This window comes from Panulirus ornatus, chromosome 3 (assembly GCF_036320965.1).
Source record: "Panulirus ornatus isolate Po-2019 chromosome 3, ASM3632096v1, whole genome shotgun sequence".
Taxonomy (NCBI): Eukaryota; Metazoa; Arthropoda; class Malacostraca; order Decapoda; family Palinuridae; genus Panulirus; species Panulirus ornatus.
This window is the reverse complement of record NC_092226.1, coordinates 2,570,387-2,595,005: the sequence shown is the minus strand read 5'-3', so window position 1 is coordinate 2,595,005 and position 24,619 is coordinate 2,570,387. Positions and strand designations below refer to the sequence as shown.

Below are 24,619 nucleotides of genomic sequence, written 5' to 3'. Positions count from 1 at the left end.
CAGGTTCAACATCTACCAGATCTAAGTATCTCTATTATCTTACTAAGATTGTCAACTGTGTATAACAAATTTGATTCATCATATACTACATTTCTTTGTGGCTAAAGAATTGGACAGAGTTTTGTTTCAAATCATATCATTTGTGTTTTGAATCTCAATAATTTGATTCAACACTACAGCACATGATTTACACAGACTATCTATCTATATCTATCTATATCTCTGATGCCTGCTCCAAGTAGAACTCCCTTCAGGGGGTGGCCATGGCAATATGAGTCTCCATAACTAGTGAACTCCAGTGCCACTTCTTAGCAAGAGTATTTGACAAATGTGACCATGGTGTCATAGCACAAAAAATGATAAGGATGGGAATAACCAGAAAAATTGATACATGGATACACAACTTTTTAACGAACAGATAACAACTAATAGCTGCAAACCATGCCATCTCCTGTGCCTCCATGGTAAAAGCTCAGAACCCCCAAGCAACTGTACTTGCATCCTCCCTGTTCTTAATTCTTATATCTGATAATGACACAAACACAGGCCACAGTTTCATATCATCCTCTGAAGGCAATACAAGCATATATGAAGTCTCCCCTATCCCTGGGGATAGGGGAGAAAGAATACTTCCCACGCACACCTCATGTGTTGTAGAAGGCGACTAAAGGGGACGGGAGTGGGGGGGGGGGGGGGGGGGGGGGGGGGGGTAGAAACACACCTCTCCTTGTATTTTAACTTTCTAAAAGGGGAAACAAAAAAAGGAGTCACGCGGGGAGTGCTCATCCTCCTCGTAGACTCAGATTGGGGTGTCTAAATGTGTGTGGATGTAACCAAGGTGAGAAAAAAGGAGAGATAGGTAGTATGCTTGACGAAAGGAACCTGGATCTTTTGGCTCTGAGTGAAACGAAGCTCAAGGGTAAAGGGGAAGAGTGGTTTGGGAATGTCTTGGGAGTAAAGTCAGGGGTTAGTGAGAGAACAAGAGCAAGGGAAGGAGTAGCACTACTCCTGAAATAGGAGTGGTGGGAGTATGTGATAGAGTGTAAGAAAGTAAGCTCTAGTTTGATATGGGTAAAACTGAAAGTGGATGGAGAGAGATGGGTGATTATTATTGCACATGCACCTGGGCATGAGAAGAAAGATCATGAGAGGCAAGTGTTTTGGGAGCAGCTGAGTGAGTGTGTTAGTAGTTTGGATGCACGAAACTGGGTTATAGTGATGGGTGATTTGAATGCAAAGATTAGTAATATGGCAGTTGAGGGAATAATTGGTGTACATGGGGTGTTCAGTGTTGTAAATGGAAATGGTGAAGAGCTTGCAGATTTATGTGCTGAAAAAGGACTGGTGATTGGGAATACCTGGTTTAAAAAGAGAGTTATATATAACTATACGTATGTAAGTAGGAGAGATGGCCAGAGAGTGTTATTGGATTATGTGTTAATTGATAGGCGCACAAAAGAGAGACTTTTGGATGTAAATGTACTGAGAGGTGCAACTGGAGGGATGTCTGATCATTATCTTGTGGAGGAAAAGGTGAAGATTTGCAGTTTTTCAGAAAAGACGAGAGAATGTTGGGGTGAAGAGAGTGGTGAGAGAAAGTGAGCTTGGGAAGGAGATTTGTGAGAGGAAGTACCAGGAGAGACTGAGTACAGAATGGAGAGAGATGAAAACAAAGGACGTAAGGGGAGTGGGGGAGGAATGGGATGTATTTCGGGAAGCAGTGATGGCTTGTGCAAAAGATGCTTGTGGTATGAGAAGCATGGGAGGTGGGCAGATTAGAGAGGGTAGTGAGAGGTGAGATGAAGAGGTAAGATTATTAGTGAAAGAGAAGAGAGAGGCATTTGGACAAGTTTTGCAGGGAAATAATGCAAATGACTGGGAGATGTATAAAAGAAAGAGGCAGGAGGTCAAGAGAAAGGTGCAAGAGGTGAAAAAGAGGGCAAATGAGAGTTGGGGTGAGAAAGTATCATTAAATCTTAGGGAGAATAACAAGATGTTTTGGAAGGGGGTAAATAAACTGCATAAGACAAGGGAACAAATGGGAACATCAGTGACTGGGGCTAATGGGGAGGTGATAACAAGTAGTGGTGATGTGAGGAGATGGAGTGAGTATTTTGAAAGTTTGTTGAATGTGTTTGATGATAGAGTGGCAGATATAGGGTGTTTTGGTTGAGGTGGTGTGCAAAGTGAGAGGGTTAGGGAGAAGGATTTGGTAAACAGAGAAGAGGTAGTAAAAGCTTTGAGGAAGATGAAAGCTGGCAAGGTGGCAGGTTTAGATGGTATTGCAGTGGAATTTATTAAAAAAGGGGGTGTCTGTATTGCTGACTGGTTGGTAAGGTTATTTAATGTATGTATGACTCGTGGTGAGGTGCCTGAGGACTGGTAGAATGTTTGCATAGTGCTACTGTACAAAGGCAAAGGGGATAAGAGTGAGTGCTCAAATTAAAGAGGTATAAGTTTGTTGAGTATTCTTGGGAAATTATATTGGAGGGTATTGATTGAAAGGGTGAAGGCATGTACAGAGCATCAGACTGGGGAAGAGCAGTGTGGTTTCAGGTGTGGTAGAGAATGTGTGAATCAGGTGTTTGCTTTGAAAAATGTATGAGAGAAATACTTAGAAAAGCAAGTGGATTTGTATGTAGCATTTATGGATCTGGAGAAGGTATATGATAGAGTTGATAGAGATGCTCTGTGGAAGGTATTAAGAATATATGGTAAGGAAGGTAAGTTGTTAGAAGCAGTGAAAATTTTTTATCGAGGATGTAAGGCATGTGTACATGTAGGAGGAGAGGAAAGTGATTAGTTCTCAGTGAATGTTGGTTTGTGGCAGGGGTGTGTGATGTCTCCATGGTTGTTTAATTTGTTCATGGATGGGGTTGTCAGGGAGGTGAATGTAAGAGTCTTGGAAAGAGGGGCAAGTATGCAGTCTGTTGTGGATGAGAGAGCTTGGGAAGTGAGTCAGTTGTTGTTCACTGATGATACAGCACTGGTGGCTGATTTGGGTGAGAAACTGCAGAAGCTGGTGACTGAGTTTGGTAAAGTGTGTCAAAGAAGAAAGCTGAGAGTGAATGTTAAAAAGAGCAAGGTTATTAGGTACAGAAGGGTTGAGGGACAAGTCAATTGGGAGGTAAGTTTGAATGGAGAAAAACTGGAGGAAGTGAAGTGTTTTAGATATCTGGGAGTGGATTTGGCAGTGGATGGAACCATGGAAGCGGAAGTAAGTCACAGAGTGGGGGAGGGGGCAAAAGTTCAGGGAGCCATGAAGAATGTGTAAAAGGCAAGAAATTTATCTCGTAAAGCAAAAATGGGTATGTTTGAAGGAATATTGGTTCCAGCAATGTTGTATGGTTGCCAGGCGTGGGCTATAGATAGGGTTGTGCTGAGGAGGGTGGATGTTTTGGAAATTAGATGTTTGAGGACAATATGTTGTGTGAGGTGGTTTGATCGAGTAAGTAATGAAAGGGTGAGAGAGATGCGTGGTAATAAAAAGAGTGTGGATGAGAGATCAGAAGAGGATGTATTGAAATGGTTTGGTCACATGGAGAGAATGAGTGAGGAAAGATTGACAAAGAGGATATATGTGTCAGAGGTGGAGGGAACGAGGGGTAGTTGGAGACAAAACTGGAGGTGGAAGGATGGAGTGAAAAAGATTCTGAGCGATAGGGGCCCGAACATGCAGGAGGGTGAAAGGTGTGCAAGGAATAGAGTGCACTGGAACGATGAGGTATACTGGTGTCGAAGTGCTGTCAATGGATTGAACCAGGGCATGTGAAGCGTCTGGGGTAAACCATGGAAAGTTTTGTGGGGCCTAAATGTGGAAAGGGAGCTGTGGTTTCGGTGCATTATACATGACAGTGTGAGGCAAGGGTGAGCTTTTCATTTCTGGGTAGGGACTAGTGATTTGTTATGAAGATGAATGGATGGGAGGGAGACAAGAAGCCTTACCCTCTCACTAATCTTGGACTTTACCCAATGAACATTCCTAAAACATTCTACTCCCTTCCCTTTCAACCATATTTAACTCAGAGCCAGAAAATCCATGTTTCTCTTATCAAACATAGCAACTATCTCCCCTACTTCTATTCTAACTGTATCAATGCACATTCAGAAATAAGTAACAAATAGGAAAAAAATTCCTTACTTGTTTTAGTCTCTTCGTATTCTTAAAATTGCTAATATAGGACAGGAGAGTTCCCATCCACCTCCCCCATTCTGCCCATTAGGTGCCTCACCTAACATGCAGAGGATATGTGAGTAATATTCTTACCCCAATACACCAAGAATACCCACCACTAAGGATTTCTGTCATAATCTGTCTGTCATGGCATTTTGTGTTGAATCAGAGTAGCAGAACAGGCTCACCAATACAAAGAAAGCTATACTTTGTAAGAAAAACTATCTAACTGCTAATATACTTCTTGAAATGATAAACACATAGAAATGACTTACCATAAACAGGAGCCTGTGTATCCAGGAACTTCAGCAGAAGATTTTGGAAGATATATCCACCTGGTGCTATCATTTGATTAGAGGTAACAGAGTCCTTCTCATCTGGAAGATCATTCTCTGCTGAGGAGAGATTATTTTGTCTTTTTTCCAACAAACGGGCGACAACTAATGCACGGTGTTCACCACAACGTTGCACAGACACTGCCCATTCACAGAGTGTACGCACAATAGCTTCATCCTTGCTAACACTGGTGTTGTTGCTGCTACTGTTATTTCCCGAATAAGTGTTACTACCAGAGCTGCTGTTGCTACTTGGGTTCTGTATGGAAATAAGTAAAAAAATTCAGAATTATATCACTAATTACAATTCACAGCCAGTATGATGTACAATTCAAAATGACTGAATACATACACACTATATGTATATTTAAGTCTGCTATGTAAACAGTTTATGTCAATGTGAAGGGCATGACAACAGGTCAAGATCTGAAAATCAATGCCTCTCAAACATGAAAACTCCCCAAATCCTAAGTCTAGCAGCTTAAAAATTACTACCAAGTTAGATCAGTGTTTCCAGGTTTGACTGCTTTAATTCACATGTAAGGGCTAAACATAGAGCACTGTTCACCCTCTCTGAACATGTAGTAATATAACTCCATCCTTTCATCAGGGATTTGTACCGTATTTTCATAAATATTGCCCATATAATTCCTCATGTGTCGTAGAAGGCAACAAAAAGGGACGGGAGCGGGGGCTGGAGACCCTCCAATCCTTGTATCTTAACTTTCGAAAAGGGAAACAGAAGAAGGAGTCATGCGGGGAGTGCTCATCCTCCTCGAAGGCTCAGATTGGGGTGTCTAAATGTGTGTGGATGTAACCAAGATGAGAAAAAAGGAGAGATAGGTAGTATGTTTGAGGAAAGGAACCTGGATCTTTTGGCTCTGAGTGAAACGAAGCTCAAGGGTAAAGGGGAAGAGTGGTTTGGGAATGTCTTGGGAGTAAAGTCAGGGGTTAGTGAGAGGACAAGAGCAAGGGAAGGAGTAGCACTACTCCTGAAACAGGAGTGGTGGGAGTATGTGATAGAGTGTAAGAAAGTAAACTCTAGATTGCTATCGGTAAAACTGAAAGTGGATGGGGAGAGATAGGTGATTGTTGGTGCATATGCACCTGGGCATGAGAAGAAAGATCATGAGAGGCAAGTGTTTTGGGAGCAGCTGAGTGAGTGTGTTAGTAGTTTTGATGCACGAAACCAGGTTATAGTAATGGGTGATTTGAATGCAAAGGTGAGTAATAAGGCAGTTGAGGGAATAATTGGTGTACATGGGGTGTTCAGTGTTGTAAATGGAAATGGTGAAGAGCTCGTAGAGTTATGTGCTGAAAAAGGACTGGTGATTGGGAATACCTGGTTTACAAAGAGAGATATACATAAGTATACGTATGTAAATAGGAGAGATGGCCAGAGAGTGTTATTGGATTATGTGTTAATTGATAGGCACCCGAAAGAGAGACTTTTGGATGTTAATGTGCTGAGAGATGCAACTGGAGGGATGTCTGATCATTATCTTGTGGAGGCAAAGGTGAAGATTTGTAGAGGTTTTCAGAAAAGAAGAGAGAATGTTAGGGTGAAGAGAGTGGTGAGAGTAAGTGAACTTGGGAAGGAGACTTGTGTGAGGAAGTACCAAGAAAGACTAGTACAGAGTGGAAAAAGGTGAGAACAAAGGACGTAAGGGGAGTGGGGGAGGAATGGGATGTATTCAGGGATGCAGTGATGGCTGGCGCAAAAGATGCTTGTAGCATGAGAAGCGTGGGAGGTGGACAGATAAGAAAGGGTAGTGAGTGGTGGGATGAAGAAGTAAGATTATTAGTGAAAGAAAAGAGAGAGGCATTTGGACGATTTTTGCAGGGAAATAGTGCAAATGATTGGGAGATGTATAAAAGAAAAAGGCATAAGGTCAAGAGAAAGGTGCAGGAGGTGAAAAAGAGGGCAAATGAGAGTTGGGGTGAGAAAGTATCATCAAACTTTAGGGAGCATAAAAAGATGTTTTGGAAGGAGGTAAATAAAGTGTGTAAGACAAGGGAACAAATGGGACCTTCAGTGAAGGGGGCTAATGTGGAGGTGATAACAAGTAGTGGTGATGTGAGGAGATGGAGTGAGTATTTTGAAGGCTTGTTGAATGTGTTTGATGATAGAGTGGCAGATATAGGGTGTTTTGGTTGAGGTGGTGTGTAAAGTGAGAGGGTTAGGGAGAAGGATTTGGTAAACAAAGAAGAGGTACTAAAAGCTTTGTGGAAGATGAAAGCCAGCAAGGCAGCAGATTTGGATGGTATTGCAGTGGAAGTTATCAAAAAAAGGGGGTGACTGTACTGTTGACTGGTTGGTAAGGTTATTTAATGTATGTATGACTCATGGTGAGGTGCCTGAGGATTGGCAGAATGCTTGCATAGTGCCACTGTACAAAAGCAAAGGGGATAAAAATGAGTGCTCAAATTACAGAGGTATAAGTTTGTGGAGTATTCCTGGTAAATTATATGGGAGGGTATTGATTGAGAGGGTGAAGGCATGTACAGAGCATCAGACTGGGGAAGAGCAGTGTGGTTTCAGAAATCGTAGAGGATGTGTGGATCAGGTGTTTGCTTTGAAGAATGTATGTGAGAAATACTTAGAAAAGCAAATGGATTTGTATGTAGCATTTATGGATCTGGAGAAGGCATATGATAGAGTTGATAGAGATGCTCTGTGGAAGGTATTAAGAATATATGGTGTGGGAGGCAAGTTGTTAGAAGCAGTGAAAAGTTTTTATCGAGGCTGTAAGGCATGTGTACGTGTAGGAAGAGAGAAAAGTGATTGGTTCTCAGTGAATGTCAGTTTGTGGCAGGGGTGTGTGATGTCTCCTTGGTTGTTTAATTTGTTTATGGATGGAGTTGTTAGGGAGGTGAATGCAAGAGTTTTGGAAAGAGGGGCAAGTATGCAGTCTGCTGTAGATGAGAGAGCTTGGGAAGTGAGTCAGTTGTTGTTCGCTGATGATACAGCGCTGGTGGCTGATTCGTGTGAGAAACTGCAGAAGCTGGTGACTGAGTTTGGTAAAGTGTCTGAAAGAAGAAAGCTGAGAGTAAATGTGAATAAGAGCAAGGTTATTAAATACAGTAGGGTAGAGGGACAAGTCAATTGGGAGGTATGTTTGAATGGAGAAAAACTGGAGGAAGTGAACTGTTTTACATATCTGGGAGTGGATTGGGCAGTGGATGGAACCATGGAAGCGGAAGTGAATCATAGAGTGGGGGAGGGGGCGAAAGTCCTGGGAGCGTTGAAGAATGTGTGGAAGTCGAGAATATTATCTCGGAAAGCAAAAATGTGTATGTTTGAAGGAATAGTGGTTCCAACAAAATGTTATATGGTTGCGAGGCATGGACTATAGATAGAGTTGTGTGGAGGAGGGTGGATGTGCTGGAAATGAGATGTTTGAGGACAATATGTGGTGTGAGGTGGTTTGATCGAGTAAGTAATAATAGGGTAAGAGAGATGTGTGGTACTAAAAAGAGTGTGGTTGAGAGAGCAGAAGAAGGTGTTTTGAAATGGTTTGGTCACATGGAGAGAATAAGAGAAGACAGATTGACCAAGAGGATATACACGTCAGGTGGAGGGAACAAAGAGAAGTGGGAGACCAAATTGGAGGTGGAAAGATGGAGTGAAAAAGATTTTGAGTGATCGGGGCCTGAACATGCAGGAGGGTAAAAGGCGTGCAAGGAATAGAGTGAATTGGAACGATGTGGTATACAGGGGTCGACGTGCTGTCAATGGATTGAACCAGGGCATGTGAAGCGTCTGGGGTAAACCATGGAAAGTTCTGTGGGGCCTGGATGTGGAAAGGGAGCTGTGGCTTCGGTGCATTATAAATGACAGCTAGAGACTGAGTGTGAATGAATGTGGCCATTGTTGTCTCTTCCTAGCGCTACCTCGCACATGCGGGGGGAGGGGGTTGTTATTTCATGTGTGGCGGGGTGGCAAAGGGAATGAATAAAGGCAGACAGTATGAATTACGTACATGTGTATATATGTATATATCTGTGTGTGTATATATATGTATATGTTGAGATGTATAGGTATGTATATGTGCGTGTATGGTTGTGCATGCATATACTTGTGTATGTGGGTGGTTGGGCCATTCTTTCGTCTGTTTCCTTGCGCTACCTAGCTAATGTGGGTGACAGCAACAAAGTAAAATAATAATAATAATAATAATAATAACAATAATAATAATAATAATAATAATAATTATTTTTTTTTTATTATACTTTGTCGCTGTCTCCCGCGTTTGCGAGGTAGCGCAAGGAAACAGACGAAAGAAATGGCCCAACCCCCCCCATACACATGTATATACATACGTCCACACACGCAAATATACATACCTACACAGCTTTCCATGGCTTACCCCAGACGCTTCACATGCCCTGATTCAATCCACTGACAGCACGTCAACCCCAGTATACCACATCGCTCCAATTCACTCTATTCCTTGCCCTCCTTTCACCCTCCTGCATGTTCAGGCCCCGATCACACAAAATCTTTTTCACTCCATCTTTCCACCTCCAATTTGGTCTCCCTCTTCTCCTTGTTCCCTCCACCTCCGACACATATATCCTCTTGGTCAATCTTTCCTCACTCATCCTCTCCATGTGCCCAAACCACTTCAAAACACCCTCTTCTGCTCTCTCAACCACGCTCTTTTTATTTCCACACATCTCTCTTACCCTTACGTTACTTACTCGATCAAACCACCTCACACCACACATTGTCCTCAAACATCTCATTTCCAGCACATCCATCCTCCTGCGCACAACTCTATCCATAGCCCACGCCTCGCAACCATACAACATTGTTGGAACCACTATTCCTTCAAACATACCCATTTTTGCTTTCTGAGGTAATGTTCTCGACTTCCACACATTCTTCAAGGCCCCCAGAATTTTCGCCCCCTCCCCCACCCTATGATCCACTTCCGCTTCCATGGTTCCATCCGCTGCCAGATCCACTCCCAGATATCTAAAACACTTCACTTCCTCCAGTTTTTCTCCATTCAAACTCACCTCCCAATTGACTTGACCCTCAACCCTACTGTACCTAATAACCTTGCTCTTATTCACATTTCCTCTTAACTTTCTTCTTTCACACACTTTACCAAACTCAGTCACCAGCTTCTGCAGTTTCTCACATGAATCAGCCACCAGCGCTGTATCATCAGCGAACAACAACTGACTCACTTCCCAAGCTCTCTCATCCACAACAGACTTCATACTTGCCCCTCTTTCCAAAACTCTTGCATTTACCTCCCTAACAACCCCATCCATAAACAAATTAAACAACCATGGAGACATCACACACCCCTGCCGCAAACCTACATTCACTGTGAACCAATCACTTTCCTCTCTTCCTACACGTACACATGCCTTACATCCTCGATAAAAACTTTTCACTGCTTCTAACAACTTTCCTCCCACACCATATATTCTTAATACCTTCCACAGAGCATCTCTATCAACTCTATCATATGCCTTCTCCAGATCCATAAATGCTACATACAAATCCATTTGCTTTTCTAAGTATTTCTCACATACATTCTTCAAAGCAAACACCTGATCCACACATCCTCTACCACTTCTGAAACCACACTGCTCTTCCCCAGTCTGATGCTCTGTACATGCCTTCACTCTCTCAATCAATACCCTCCCATATAATTTACCAGGAATACTCAACAAACTTATACCTCTGTAATTTGAGCACTCACTCTTATCCCCTTTGCCTTTGTACAATGGCACTATGCACGCATTCCGCCAATCCTCAGGCACCTCACCATGAGTCATACATACATTAAATAACCTTACCAACCAGTGTTTTGGGAGCAGCTGAATGAGTGTGTTAGTGGTTTTGATGCACGAGACCGGGTTATAGTGATGGGTGATTTGAATGCAAAGGTGAGTAATGTGGCAGTTGAGGGAATAATTGGTATACATGGGGTGTTCAGTGTTGTAAATGGAAATGGTGAAGAGCTTGTAGATTTATGTGCTGAAAAAGGACTGATGATTGGGAATACCTGGTTTAAAAAGCGAGATATACATAAGTATACTTATGTAAGTAGGAGAGATGGCCAGAGAGTGTTATTGGATTACGTGTTAATTGACAGGCGTGCGAAAGAGAGACTTTTGGATGTTAATGTGCTGAGAGGTGCAACTGGAGGGATGTCTGATCATTATCTTGTGGAGGCTAAGGTGAAGATTTGTATGGGTTTTCAGAAAAGAAGAGTGAATGTTGGGGTGAAGAGGGTGGTGAGAGTAAGTGAGCTTGAGAAGGAGACCTGTGTGAGGAAGTACCAGGAGAGACTGAGTACAGAATGGAAAAAGGTGAGAACAATGGAAGTAAGGGGAGTGGGGGAGGAATGGGATGTATTTAGGAAATAATAATAATAATAATAATAATAATAATAATAATAATTCATTATTATCATTATTTTGCTTTGTCGCTGTCTCCCTCGTTTGTGAGGTAGCGCAAGGAAACAGACGAAAGAAATGGCCCTACCCACCCCCATACACAATGTATACACACACACACGTCCACACACGCAAATATACATACCTATACATCTCAATGTACACATATATATACATACACAGATACATACATATATACCCATGCACACAATTCACACTGTCTGCCCCCATTCACTCCCATCGCCACCTCGCCACACATGGAATACCATCCCCCTCCCCCCTCATGTGTGCGAGGTAGCACTAGGAAAAGACAACAAAGGCCCCATTCGTTCACACTCAGTCTCTAGCTGCCACGCAATAATGCTTGAAACCACAGCTCCCTTTCCACATCCAGGCCCAACACAGCTTTCCATGGTTTACCCCAGACGCTTCACATGCCCTGATTCAATCCACTGACAGCACGTCAACCCCGGTATACCAAATCGATCCAATTCACTCTATTCCTTGCCCTCCTTTCACCCTCCTGCATGTTCAGGCCCCAATCACTCAAAATCTTTTTCACTCCATCTTTCCACCTCCAATTTGGTCTCCCACTTCTCCTCGTTCCCTCCACCTCTGACACATATATCCTCTTGGTCAATCTTTCCTCACTCATTCTCTCCATGTGCCCAAACCATTTCAAAACACCCTCTTCTGCTCTCTCAAACACGCTCTTTTTATTTCCACACATCTCTCTTACCCTTACATTACTTACTCGATCAAACCACCTCACACCACACATTGTCTTTTGGGAAAAAAAAAAAAAAAAACGAGAGGGGAGGATTTCCAGCCCCCCGCTCCCTTCCCTTTTAGTCGCCTTCTACGACACGCAGGGAATACGTGGGAAGTATTCTTTCTCCCCTATCCCCAGGGCTATATATATATATATAAGAGTGAGTGCTCAAATTACAGAGGTATAAGTTTGTTGAGTATTCCTGGTAAATTATATGGGAGGATATTGATTGAGAGGGTGAAGGCATGTACAGAGCATCAGATTGGGGAAGAGCAGTGTGGTTTCAGAAGTGGTAGAGGATGTGTGGATCAGGTGTTTGCTTTGAAGAATGTATGTGAGAAATACTTAGAAAAGCAAATGGATTTGTATGTAGCATTTATGGATCTGGAGAAGGCATATGATAGAGTTGATAGAGATGCTCTGTGGAAGGTATTAAGAATATATGGTGTGGGAGGCAAGTTGTTAGAAGCAGTGAAAAGTTTTTATCGAGGATGTAAGGCTTGTGTACGTGTAGGAAGAGAGGAAAGTGATTGGTTCTCAGTGAATGTAGGTTTGCGGCAGGGGTGTGTGATGTCTCCATGGTTGTTTAATTTGTTTATAGATGGGGTTGTGAGGGAGGTGAATGCAAGAGTTTTGGAAAGAGGGGCAAGTATGAAGTCTGTTGTGGATGAGAGAGCTTGGGAAGTGAGTCAGTTGTTGTTCGCTGATGATACAGCGCTGGTGGCTGATTCATGTGAGAAACTGCAGAAGCTGGTGACTGAGTTTGGTAAAGTGTGTGAAAGAAGAAAGTTAAGAGTAAATGTGAATAAGAGCAAGGTTATTAGGTACAGTAGGGTTGTGGGTCAAGTCAATTGGGAGGTGAGTTTGAATGGAGAAAAACTGGAGGAAGTGAAGTGTTTTAGATATCTGGGAGTGGATCTGGCAGCGGATGGAACCATGGAAGCGGAAGTGGATCATAGGGTGGGGGAGGGGGCGAAAATTCTGGGAGCCTTGAAGAATGTGTGGAAGTCGAGAACATTATCTCGGAAAGCAAAAATGGGTATGTTTGAAGGAATAGTGGTTCCAACAATGTTGTATGGTTGCGAGGCGTGGGCTATGGATAGAGTTGTGCGCAGGAGGATGGATGTGCTGGAAATGAGATGTTTGAGGACAATGTGTGGTGTGAGGTGGTTTGATCGAGTAAGTAACGTAAGGGTAAGAGAGATGTGTGGAAATAAAAAGAGTGTGGTTGAGAGAGCAGAAGAGGGTGTTTTGAAATGGTTTGGGCACATGGAGAGAATGAGTGAGGAAAGATTGACCAAGAGGATATATGTGTCGGAGGTGGAGGGAACGAGGAGAAGAGGGAGACCAAATTGGAGGTGGAAAGATGGAGTGAAAAAGATTTTGTGTGATCGGGGCCTGAACATGCAGGAGGGTGAAAGGAGGGCAAGGAATAGAGTGAATTGGAGCGATGTGGTATACCGGGGTTGACGTGCTGTCAGTGGATTGAATCAAGGCATGTGAAGCGTCTGGGGTAAACCATGGAGAGCTGTGTAGGTATGTATATTTGCGTGTGTGGACGTATGTATATACATGTGTATGGGGGTGGGTTGGGCCATTTCTTTCGTCTGTTTCCTTGCGCTACCTCGCAAACGCGGAAGACAGCGACAAAGCAAAAAAAAAAAAATATATATATATTATCCCTGGGGATAGGGGATTAAGAATACTTCCCACGTATTCCCTGCGAGTCGTAGAAGGCGACTAAAAGGGGAGGGAGCGGGGGGGCTGGAAATCCTCCCCTCTCGTTTTTTTTTTTAATTTTCCAAAAGAAGGAACAGAGGGGTCCAGGTGAGGATATTCCAAAAAAGGCCCAGTCCTCTGTTCCTAACGCTACCTCGCTAGCGCGGGAAATGGCGAATAGTTTAAAAGAAAAAAGAAAAGATATATATATATATATATAGTGAAAGCTTTACAATTATTAAAAAAGGAGGTGACTGTGTTGACTGGTTGGTAAGGATATTCAATGTATGTATGGATCATGGTGAAGTGCCTGAGGATTGGTGGAATGCATGCATAGTGCCATTGTACAAAGGCAAAGGCGATAAAGGTGTGTGTTCAAATTACAGAGGCATAAGTTTGTTGAGTATTCCTGGGAAATTATATTGGGGAAGAGCAGTGTGGTTTCAGAAGTAGTAGAAGATGTGTGGATCAGGTGTTTGGTTTGAAAAATGTATGTTAGAAATACTTGGAAAAACAAATGAATTTGTATATAGCATTTATGGACCTGGAAAAGGCATATGATAGAATTGACAGAGATGCTTTGTGGAAGGTTTTAAGAGAATATGGTGTGGGAGGTTAGTTCCTAGAAGCAGTGAAAAGTTTTTACCAAGGATGTAAGACATGCGTACGAGTAGGATGAGAGGAAAAAGAGTGGTTTCCAGTAAATGTTGGTTTGTGGCAGGAGTGTATAATGTTTCCATGGTTGTTTAATTTGTTTACAGAAGGGGTGGTTAGGGAGGTGAATGCAAGAGTTTTGGAGAGAGGGGCAAGTATGCAGTCTGCTCTGGGTGAGAGGACTTGGGAAGTGAGTCAGTTGTTGTTCACTGATGATACAGCACTGGTGGCTGATTTGGGTGAGAAACTGCAGAGGTTTGTGACAGGGTTTGGCAAAGTGTGTGAAAGGAGAAAGTAGAGAGTAAATACAAATAAGAGCAAGTCTATTAGGTTCAGTAGGGTTGAGGAACAAGTTAATTGGGAGGTAAGTTTGAATGGAGAAAAACTGGAGGAAGTGAAATGTTTTAGATATCTGGGAGTGGACTTCACAAAAGTGAGTCATAGGGTGGGGGAGGGGATGAAGGTTCTGGGAGTTAGGAAGAATGTGTAAAAGGTGAGAAAAATATCTCAGAGAGCAAAAATGGGTATGTTTGAAGGAAAAGTAGTTCCAACAATGTTATATGGTTGCGAGGCATGGACTACAGATAGGGTTGTGTGGGGAAGGTTGGATGTGTTGGAAATGAAATGTTTGAGGACAATATATGGTGTGAGTTGGTTTGATCAAGTAAGTAATGAAAGGGTAAGAGAGATGAGTGGTAACAAAAAGAGTGTGGTAGAGAGAGCAGAGGTGGGTGTATTGAAATGGTTTGGACTCATGGAGAGAATGAGTGAGGAAAGATTGACAAAGAGGATATATGTGTCAGAGGTGGGGGAAACAAGGAGAAGCAGAAGACCAAACTGGAGGTGGAAGGATGAAGTGAAAAAGATCATGAGCAGTCGGGGCCTGAATATACAGGAGGGGGAAAGGCGTGCATGGAATAGAGTGAATTGGAACGATGTGGTATACTGGGGTTGATGTGCTGTCAATGGACTGAACCAGGGTATGTAAAGCATCTGGGGTAAACCATGGAAAGGTCTGTTGGGCCTGGATGTGGAAAAGGAGCTGTGGTTTCGGTGCATTACACATAACAGCTAGAAACTGAGAGTGAGCGAATGTGGCCTATTTTGTCTTTTCCTGGTGCAAACTCACTATGTGTGTGTGTGTGTGTGTGTGTGTGTGTGTGAGGGGGGGGGGGATTCTGTTTGGTGGGGTAGCAATGGGAATGGATGAAGGCAGCAAGCATGAATATGTACATGTGTACATATGTGTGTCTATACATGTGTGTATGGGCATATATATATGTGTATGTGAGTGGTTGGGTCGTTCTTCATCTGTTTCCTTGCGCTACCTCGCTGATGCAGGAAACAGTATATCAAAAAAAATGAGAGAGAGAGAGAGAGAGAGAGAGAGAGAGAGAGAGAGAGAGAGAGAGAGAGAGAGAGAGAGAGAGAGAGAGAGAGAGAGAAGGGCTAAGGAAGAGCTCTAGGTCGAGACAATAAAATGTTTCTGAGGAGGTCTGAGGTTGAGCCCCAGGTTGAGACAAAAAATTAAAAAGAAGAGAGTTCTTCATCCATGTAAAAACATTCCTTGCCAAAAGTGGTTCAAGGATCCAGGGAGCACAACAAACTCTGGATAGGTCAACAAGTCTTAAGAAATCAAACTGAGTATGAGATATGAAGCTCAATCAGTGATGTCTTTCAAGAGTGAAAAAAGGGATACTATTTCTACATATTACGGTTCCACTCTAAGAGGAACCTAAGAGGATTGTCATCAAAGAAAACAAGAGTCTTGAGTCTGGACAGGGTATGAATATCACTAACTGTCCTTCTACAGGCCACAAAAGTATGAAACAAATTTTTACAAGATGACACCGAGCTAAACTGAGAAATCATTAGATGTAAATTGTCTAAACTCTACAAAGCTGCCACGTGGGTTAAGTGGAGAAGAAACTAGTCTCCTCAGAGAGATATATTGGAAAAGTTTATCTCAAACTGGGCCTAAGAGATTACCAGTAATACCAAGAACTCACAGATGAGTTCTTCAGGGTTATTCATGTGTAGGGCAACAGTATTACTCACCCTAATCTTGTCAGGTAAAAGGCTAGAAAAGAGCTCTAAATAAAGGACTTCAGTCACATCTGTGATATCAGAGTCTTTAAGGAAGGACCGAAAGGTTTATGAGACTGATGATACTGTCTTAATAAGAGGGACAAATGCTATATAAAAGGTCATCTATTATGTGTCCTTACCTCTCTGTTGTCTTTTCCTAGCGCTACCTCACACACATGAGGGGGGAGGGGGTTGTTATTCCATGTGTGGCGAGGTGGCGATGGGAATGAGTAAAGGCAGACAGTATGAATTATGCACATGTGTATGTATGTATATGTGTGTGTGTATATACATGTATACATTGAGATGTATAGGTATGTATATTTGTGTGTGTGGACGTGTATGTATATACATGTGTATGTGGGTGGGTTGGGCCATTCTTTCATCTGTTTCCTTGCGCTACCTCAGTAATGCGGGAGACAGCAACAAAGCAAAATAAATAAATATACCTCTTAAAGAGTTAATAACACACATATCAATATCAAATACAACACTAAGTTAAAAACTTTACAAATTTGATAACCAATATGGACATACTCACATACCTCATTACTGGCTTCTTTCACAGAACCAAAAATCTTATTGTACAATGTGTCAAGAGAGTTATTTGAGTCAACACGATCAAAGCAATGACGATCAAGGGCATCAAGCGCTCCCAAAACTCGATTAATGGTTGATCCTGTTGATAAAGTAAAATAGTTATCTACTCCTTAATGTGTTTTACATATATAACTATTTTCCTTACCAAAACAAAATTACTAACAGCTATATATATATATATATATTCTATTCTTCATACATGATCACCATATCCTGCTTTAGCAAGGTAGCACCAGGAAACAGATGAAGAAAGACATATTCATTCACATACATATTATACTACTACTATCATTATTACACTTGATTGCCATTTCCCACGCCAGCAAGGTAGCGCCAGGAAACAGACGAAGAACAACCCATCCACTCATATACACACATATATACATACACCCACAAACACATACATATCCATACAAACATATACATACATGCACTTGTAAATATTCATACTTGCTTGCCTTCATCCAATCCTGGCAATAACCTGCCCCAAAGGAAAAAGAAGTGCGAACCCCCCTTCAGCGAGGTAGCGCTAGGAAAACAGACAAAAGAGGCCACATTTATTCACACTCAGTCTCTAGGTATCATGTATTTAGGGAAGCAGTGGTGGCATGTGCAAAAGATGCATGTGGCATGAGAAAGGTGGGAGGAGGGCAAATTAGAAAGGGTAGTAAGTGGTGAATGAGGAAGTAAAGTTGTTAACAAAAGAGCAAAGAGAGGCATTTGGATGATACTTGCAAGGGAGGATTACAAATATCTGGGAGATATATAGAAAAAAAAATAAAAGTGGCAGGAGGTCAAGAGAGAGGTGCAAGGGTTGAAAAAAAAAAGGGCAAATGAGAGTTGGGGTGAGAGAGTATCATTAAACTTTAGGAAGAATAAAAAGATTACTGGAAGACGGCAAGTGGGGAAGTAATAACAGGCAGTGATGAAGTGACATGAAGTGAGTATTTTGAAGGTTTGTTCAATGTGTTTGATGATAGAGTGGCAGATACATGGTGTTTTGGTCGGGGTGGGGTGTGAAGTGAGAGGGTCAGGGAGAATAGTTTGGTTAAGAGAAAAGAGGCAGTGAGAGCTTTGCAGACGATAAAATCCGGCAAAGCAGCAGGTTTCGATGGTACTGCAGAGAGAGAGAGAGAGAGAGAGAGAGAGAGAGAGAGAGAGAGAGAGAGAGAGAGAGAGAGAGAGAGAGAGAGAGAGAGAGAGAGAGAGAGAGAGAGAGAGAGAGAGAGAGAGAGAGGGGGGGGGGGGGGGGGGGACTGTTGTTGATTGGTTGGTAAGGATATTCAAAGTATGTATGGGTCGCCCCTCTCTCCAAAACTCTTGCATTTAACTCCCTAACCACCCCATCCACAAACAAATTTAACAACCATGGGGACATTGTGTAAGGAAAGGGATAATTGGAGACTTGTTGTGGCGAACCTTTTGATGGGAGTTCCCAAAGGAATTGGGCATCAAATATATGTATAGGGAGTGTGACAAAATGGAGAAAAATAGGATGAAGTGACATGTTTTAGATGTAGGAGGATGAAGTGAAGTGTTTTAGATACCTGGAAATGTACAGGGCAGTGAATGGGACCATGGAAGCTGAAGTGAATCATGGGAGAGCGAGGGGGGTGAAGATTTTGGGAGCAATGAAGAATGTGTGAAAAGAGAGAATATTATCTACAAGGGCAATAATGGGTGTGTCTGAAGGTATAGTCATTCCAACAATATCATATGGATGCGAGGCATGGGCTAAAGATAAGATTGTGCAGAAATGGGTGGATGTGTTGGAAATGAAACGTTTGAGGACAATATATGTGGAGTGAGGTGGTATGATTAAGTAATAAAAATTTAAGAGAGGTGTAGTAATAAAAAGTGGCTGAATGAGCTAAAGAGGGTGTGCTGGAATGGTCTGAAGATAAGAGAATGAGTGAGGAAAGGGTGGTAAAGAGGATATATGTGTTAGAAGTTGAGGGAGCAAGGGAAAGAGAGAGACCAAATTGGAGATAGAACGATGAAGTGCAAAAGATTTTGAGCGTTTGGGTGACTGAACATGCAGCAGGGTGAAAGTTGTCCGCAGGATAAAGTGATTTGAAATGTTGTGGTATAATGGGATTGTGCTGTCAATGGACTGAGCCAGGATATGTGAAGCATCCAGGGTAAACCATGGAAAGGTCCACAAGGCCTGTTTGTACATGGGGAGCTGTGGTTTTGGTGCATTACATGTGAGATCTAAAGAATGGATATGAGCAGATGAAACCTTTCTTCATATGTTCCTGGTGTTACTTTGCAAATGTGGGAAATGCTGATCAAGCATAAAAATAAATCATTCATATTTGTTCTCTGTTTTCCACATTAGCAAATTAGTACCAAGAACAGATGAAGAAAGGTTACAATTGCATACATCTATTTTCTGATTATCAAGCAATGCACTAAAACCACAGCCACCTATCCACAAACAGGCCCAAAAGACCTTTCCATGGTTTCCCTAAGCCACTTCACAAGCCCTGGTTCAGCACACTGACAGCACGATCCATGTATACCACATCAATGCAATTTACTCTAACCCATGCATGCCTTTCAATCCATCCTTCCATATCCAATTTGACCTCCCCCTTCTCATCCCCTCCACTTATAACATATGTCCTCTTTGTCAACCTCTTCTCACTCTTCTTGTTTTTATCACACTGTTAACCTAACAAAACATCATATTCTCCCTGATACTCACTCACCCCAGCTCTCATTGGCCCTTTTTTCAATCCTGCCGCTTTCTCTTGTACATCTTCCTATCACTCACACTGCTTCCCTATAAGTATTGCCCATACGCTTCCCTTTTCCTTTTCACTAGCCATTTCACTTCATCATCCCACCACTCACTTCCCTGTCTCATCAGCCCATCTCCCTCCCTCCACATGCCACACACTTCTTTTGCACATACCATCACTGTGACCCTAAACACCTTCCATTCCTCACCCACTCCCCTTACTTAATTTACTCTAACATTTTGCCATTTTATATTTAATTTCTCCTGATATTTCATAAGTCTCCTTTCCAGGCTCATTTACTTTTACCAACCTCTTCTTAATTTTCCTTTTTCCACAAACCTCTACAATTCTTCACTCTTGCCTCCACCAGGTAATGATCAGATATCCCACCAGCTGCCCCTCTCAGTACATCCACATCTAAGATTCGTACTCCCATAATGCCCAACTACCAACTTTCCCACTACCCACATGTACTTATGTATGTCTCTCTTTTTAAACCATATATTATCAGTCACCAGTCCTTTCTCAGCAGTACAAAGCTTCACAAGATGTTCATTTCTATTAACCTTACTGAATACTCCATGCCCCCTACTTACACCCTCAACTGCCACATTACTTGTGACACTTCATGGGTGCTCATGATGAATTGACACTGTTGCATCAAATTACACTATATTGTAACCCATCTGTATGGAAAAAACATGCAAAAATCATGGCCTCATCTTACCTGCAACATTTACAGCATACTTATCTAAAGACCATCTATTTTCTGCTGCACGACTTCGTTGGCGAATGTGTTCTTCCATCATGCGCAACTGAACTCTAAAAATAAATGCTGTGCTATTAACATTAATCCATCGATCTAAATCTGGATATGCTGACAGTGATAAATGAAATATGCTGTACCGCGAATATAAGTCTATTAATCTCAGTATGATGAGATTGATGATATGAAATAACATCTCAAGCAAAAATCCTTCATGTTAACAAGTCAGAAATATCACAAGAAAATTAAATTACTTTATCTCACCTGACATGCTGGTTATTGTACCGTGGGGGCATGGGAAGCTCAGATGGGGCACATGGAAGTAAGTCAAGAGGAGATCCGGTCAACCAAGATGTGGCTTTGCCCTCACCTGCATTGTTCCACACTAACGCAGTAGGACAGTCTAGAGTAATAGCCTGCACAAATTTAAATGAAAAGGGTTGCTGAATTAAGAATTTTCAAGAATATCTTCATTTACGTAATCAAGGCAGCAGGTTTGGATGATATTGCAGTGGAATTTATTAAAAAAGGGGGTGGCTGTATTGTTGACTGGTTGGTAAGGTTATTTAATGTATGTATGACTCATGGTGAGGTGCCTGAGGATTGGCGGAATGTGTGCATAGTGCCATTGTACAAAGGCAAAGGGGATAAGAGTGAGTGCTCAAATTACAGAGGTATAAGTTTGTTGAGTATTCCTGGTAAATTATTTGGGAGGGTATTGATTGAGAGGGTGAAGGCATGTACAGAGCATCAGATTGGGGAAGAGCAGTGTGGTTTCAGAAGTGGTAGAGGATGTGTGGATCAGGTGTTTGCTTTGAAGAATGTATGTGAGAAATACTTAGAAAAGCAAATGGATTTGTATGTAGCATTTATGGATCTGGAGAAGGCATATGATAGAGTTGATAGAGATGCTCTGTGGAAGGTATTAAGAATATATGGTGTGGGAGGCAAGTTGTTAGAAGCAGTGAAAAGTTTTTATCGAGGATGTAAGGCATGTGTACGTGTAGGAAGAGAGGAAAGTGATTGGTTCTCAGTGAATGTAGGTTTGCAGCAGGGGTGTGTGATGTATCCATGGTTGTTTAATTTGTTTATGGATGGGGTTGTTAGGGAGGTGAATGCAAGAGTTTTGGAAAGAGGGGCAAGTATGAGGTCTGTTGTGGATGAGAGAGCTTGGGAAGTGAGTCAGTTGTTGTTCGCTGATGATACAGCGCTGGTGGTTGATTCATGCAAGAAACTGCAGAAGCTGGTGACTGAGTTTGGTAAAGTGTGTGAAAGAAGAAAGTTAAAAGTAAATGTGAATAAGAGCAAGGTTACTAGGTACAGTAGGGTTGAGGGTCTAGTCAATTGGGAGGTTAGTTTGAATGGAGAAAAACTGGAGGAAGTAAAGTGTTTTAGATATCTGGGAGCGGATCTGGCAGTGGATGGAACCATGGAAGCGGAAGTGAATCATAGGGTGGGGGGCGAAAATCCTGGGAGCCTTGAAGAATGTGTGGAAGTCGAGAACATTATCTCGGACAGCAAAAATGGGTATGTTTGAAGGAATAGTGGTTCCAACAATGTTGTATGGTTGCGAGGCATGGGTTATGGATAGAGTTGTGCGCAGGAGGGTGGATGTGCTGGAAATGAGATGTTTGAGGACAATGTGTGGTGTGAGGTGGTTTGATCGAGTAAGTAATGTAAGGGTAAGAGAGATGTGTGGAAATAAAAAGAGCGTGGTTGAGAGAGCAGAAGAGGGTGTTTTGAAATGGTTTGGGCACATGGAGAGAATGAGTGAGGAAAGATTGACCAAGAGGATATATGTGTCGGAGGTGGAGGGAACGAGGAGAAGTGGGAGACCAAATTGGAGGTGGAAAGATGGAGTGAAAAAGATTTTGTGTGATCGGGGCCTGAACATGCAGGAGGGTGAAAGGAGGGCAAGGAATAGAGTGAATTGGATCGATGTGGTATACCGGGGTTGACGTGTTGTCAGTGGATTGAATCAGGGCATGTGAAGCGTCTGGGGTAAACCATGGAAAGTTGTGTGGGGCCTGGATGTGGAAAGGGAGCTGTGGTTTCGGGCATTATTGCGTGGCAGCTAGAGACTGAGTGTGAACGAATGGGGCCTTTGTTGTCTTTTCCTAGTGCTACCTCGCACACATGAGGGGGGAGGGGGATGGTATTCCATGTGTGGAGAGGTGGCGATGGGAGTGAATGGGGGCAGACAGTGTGAATTGTGTGCATGGGTATAGAGGTATGTGTCTGTGTATGTATATATATGTGTACATTGAGGTGTATAGGTATGAATATTTGCGTATGTGGACGTGTGTGTGTGTGTATACATTGTGTATGGGGGTGGGTTGGGCCATTTCTTTCGTCTGTTTCCTTGCGCTACCTCGCAAACGCGGGAGACAGCGACAAAGCAAAATAAAAAAAAAAATAACGTAATCAAAAATGGTGGTGGTGAGTTCTGATTTCCGTGATTATACATATAAACTAGAACATGGCTGTGTGCAAATGAGGCCATTGTTTCTGTTCCTGGTGCGAACTTGTTAAGATGAGAACTGGTGAAGGATGAATCAGATAAAAACATATAAACTAAAAAGTGGCTGTGTGCAAATGAGGCCACTGTTTCTGTTCCTGGTGCTAACTTAAGATGAGAACTGGTGAAGGGTGAATAAGGTAAAAAATGATATACACATATAGGAAAACATGAAAATTAAAATTAAGGCATCAAACAAAAAAGGGTACATCAAACTTCCTGAAGGCATAAGTAAATCAACTCTAGAACAAGATTATACTGCTTTTAACAGTTTACAATGAGCTTGGTCAGATGAATATCATAACTACAGAGAGACAGTCGTGCCCATGTATATGAACTAATATGTGCAGTGAGGCTGTGATAAAACAATCTACAGATATTCATATGTGGTTCAGGGAAAAATTATAAAGGGGGGTAGATAAGTATAGGGGCATCTCTTAAAGACCTTCAACCTGAAGAGGTCTGCTCAAAAGCTACTACAAAAAATGTGTGTGTAAGCAGCATTTATTGATCCGGAACAGGCTAAAATACTGGTGGTAAAAGATTAGGAACATGGCCTTTGCCATAACCTCTCCTGCAAGGTCACATCAAAGGTCATGTTCCTCGGGTACTGTTAGGTCAGGTGCAGAGTCCTTCCCTGAGGTCTGCATTGATACTACTTTGAATTTTCTGTTCATCAGATTAAAGAATAGTGAAGGAGGCTTTGGGATTATGGAGTCTGAACATTCAAGAGGGTAAAGAGCAAGAAGGGATACAGTGAACTGAACTGATATGGTATATGGGGGTGCTAAGCTCTCAAATCACCTGAACCAAAGTATACAGAGCAATAAAGGCAAACCATAGTTTGTGAGGCCTGGCTATGGACGGTAGGCTCTGGCTTTGGTGCATTACAAATGACAGCTATAGAGTTCACATGTGGAGAAAAAGCTGTTTGTTTATTCGTGAAAGTTCCTTCCTGAGGCAGAGGACACAATTTGATACACAAAAATGTATATGAATCACTTTTGTGTTGGTAACTTGGGGTATATGTATCACAAATGATGTCAGTTTATATACCTCTTCTCACCTATCTATTGATGATTTTTTCCTTACAGCCATGGAAACCACAGAAAGCTCTGTGGGGCCTGGTTGTGGATAGGAAGTTGTGGTTTTAGTGCATTACACATGACAGACAGAGAATGGATATCTGTGAATGAAGCCTTTTCTTTGTCTGGTCCTGTTGCTACCTTACTAATGCCTGAAACAGTGAACAAATACGAAAGAACGAAAAAAAATTTTCTTTATACTATGTGATGATACAATATAGCATGAACGCTTACACTGCATAACATGATGTCATAGTGTGCTGAACATACACGTATGTAAAGTAAGCATAAATCATCGCTCTGTAGGAAAGGATGTCTGGTGAATATCTAAAGACCAAGGAAATTCTACTGATTGTCAAATCAATGGGAAAAAAATTTCAGCCACCATGGACTAAAGTCAAAACATACAGTTATGGGTAACAAGAATTTGGGTTGATGAAGTCTGGATATCACCCTATTCTAAAGATAATATTGTTCTTTGTATGTCAAAAGCAGTATAAAATGTAAACATACAAACAACTTGAATCATCTAGCTATGAGCTACATATGCTACTTCAGCTACAAGTACTGTACCTGAATGAAGCAAGAGGTTGCTAAGACAATTGGGCGATGCTGGTGACACGATAGAAGCTCTTGAAAAGTCGATGCAAGAGGATTTATGGCTGGACCTGAAGGCTGACTGCTCCCAGAGCCCTGCCCACTCACACTGATTCTATAAAGTAAAACTATATGAGTACA

The 24,619-nt window shown here is 42.1% G+C and overlaps 1 protein-coding gene across 2 annotated transcripts in view; it reads right to left on the bottom strand.

Moving 5' to 3' along the window:
* LOC139760017 (mediator of RNA polymerase II transcription subunit 12-like protein) overlaps positions 1–24,619 on the bottom strand; it is a 456,094-nt gene that overhangs the window by 256,777 nt on the left and 174,698 nt on the right. For both annotated transcript variants that reach the window (XM_071682758.1, XM_071682766.1), the window contains exons 8-12: positions 24,455–24,593; positions 20,543–20,694; positions 20,240–20,334; positions 16,711–16,844; positions 4,450–4,768 (exon numbers count right to left, since the gene is read on the bottom strand). In XM_071682758.1, the coding sequence (XP_071538859.1) occupies positions 4,450–4,768; positions 16,711–16,844; positions 20,240–20,334; positions 20,543–20,694; positions 24,455–24,593 (839 nt within the window). The remainder of the gene's footprint in view (positions 1–4,449; positions 4,769–16,710; positions 16,845–20,239; positions 20,335–20,542; positions 20,695–24,454; positions 24,594–24,619) is intronic.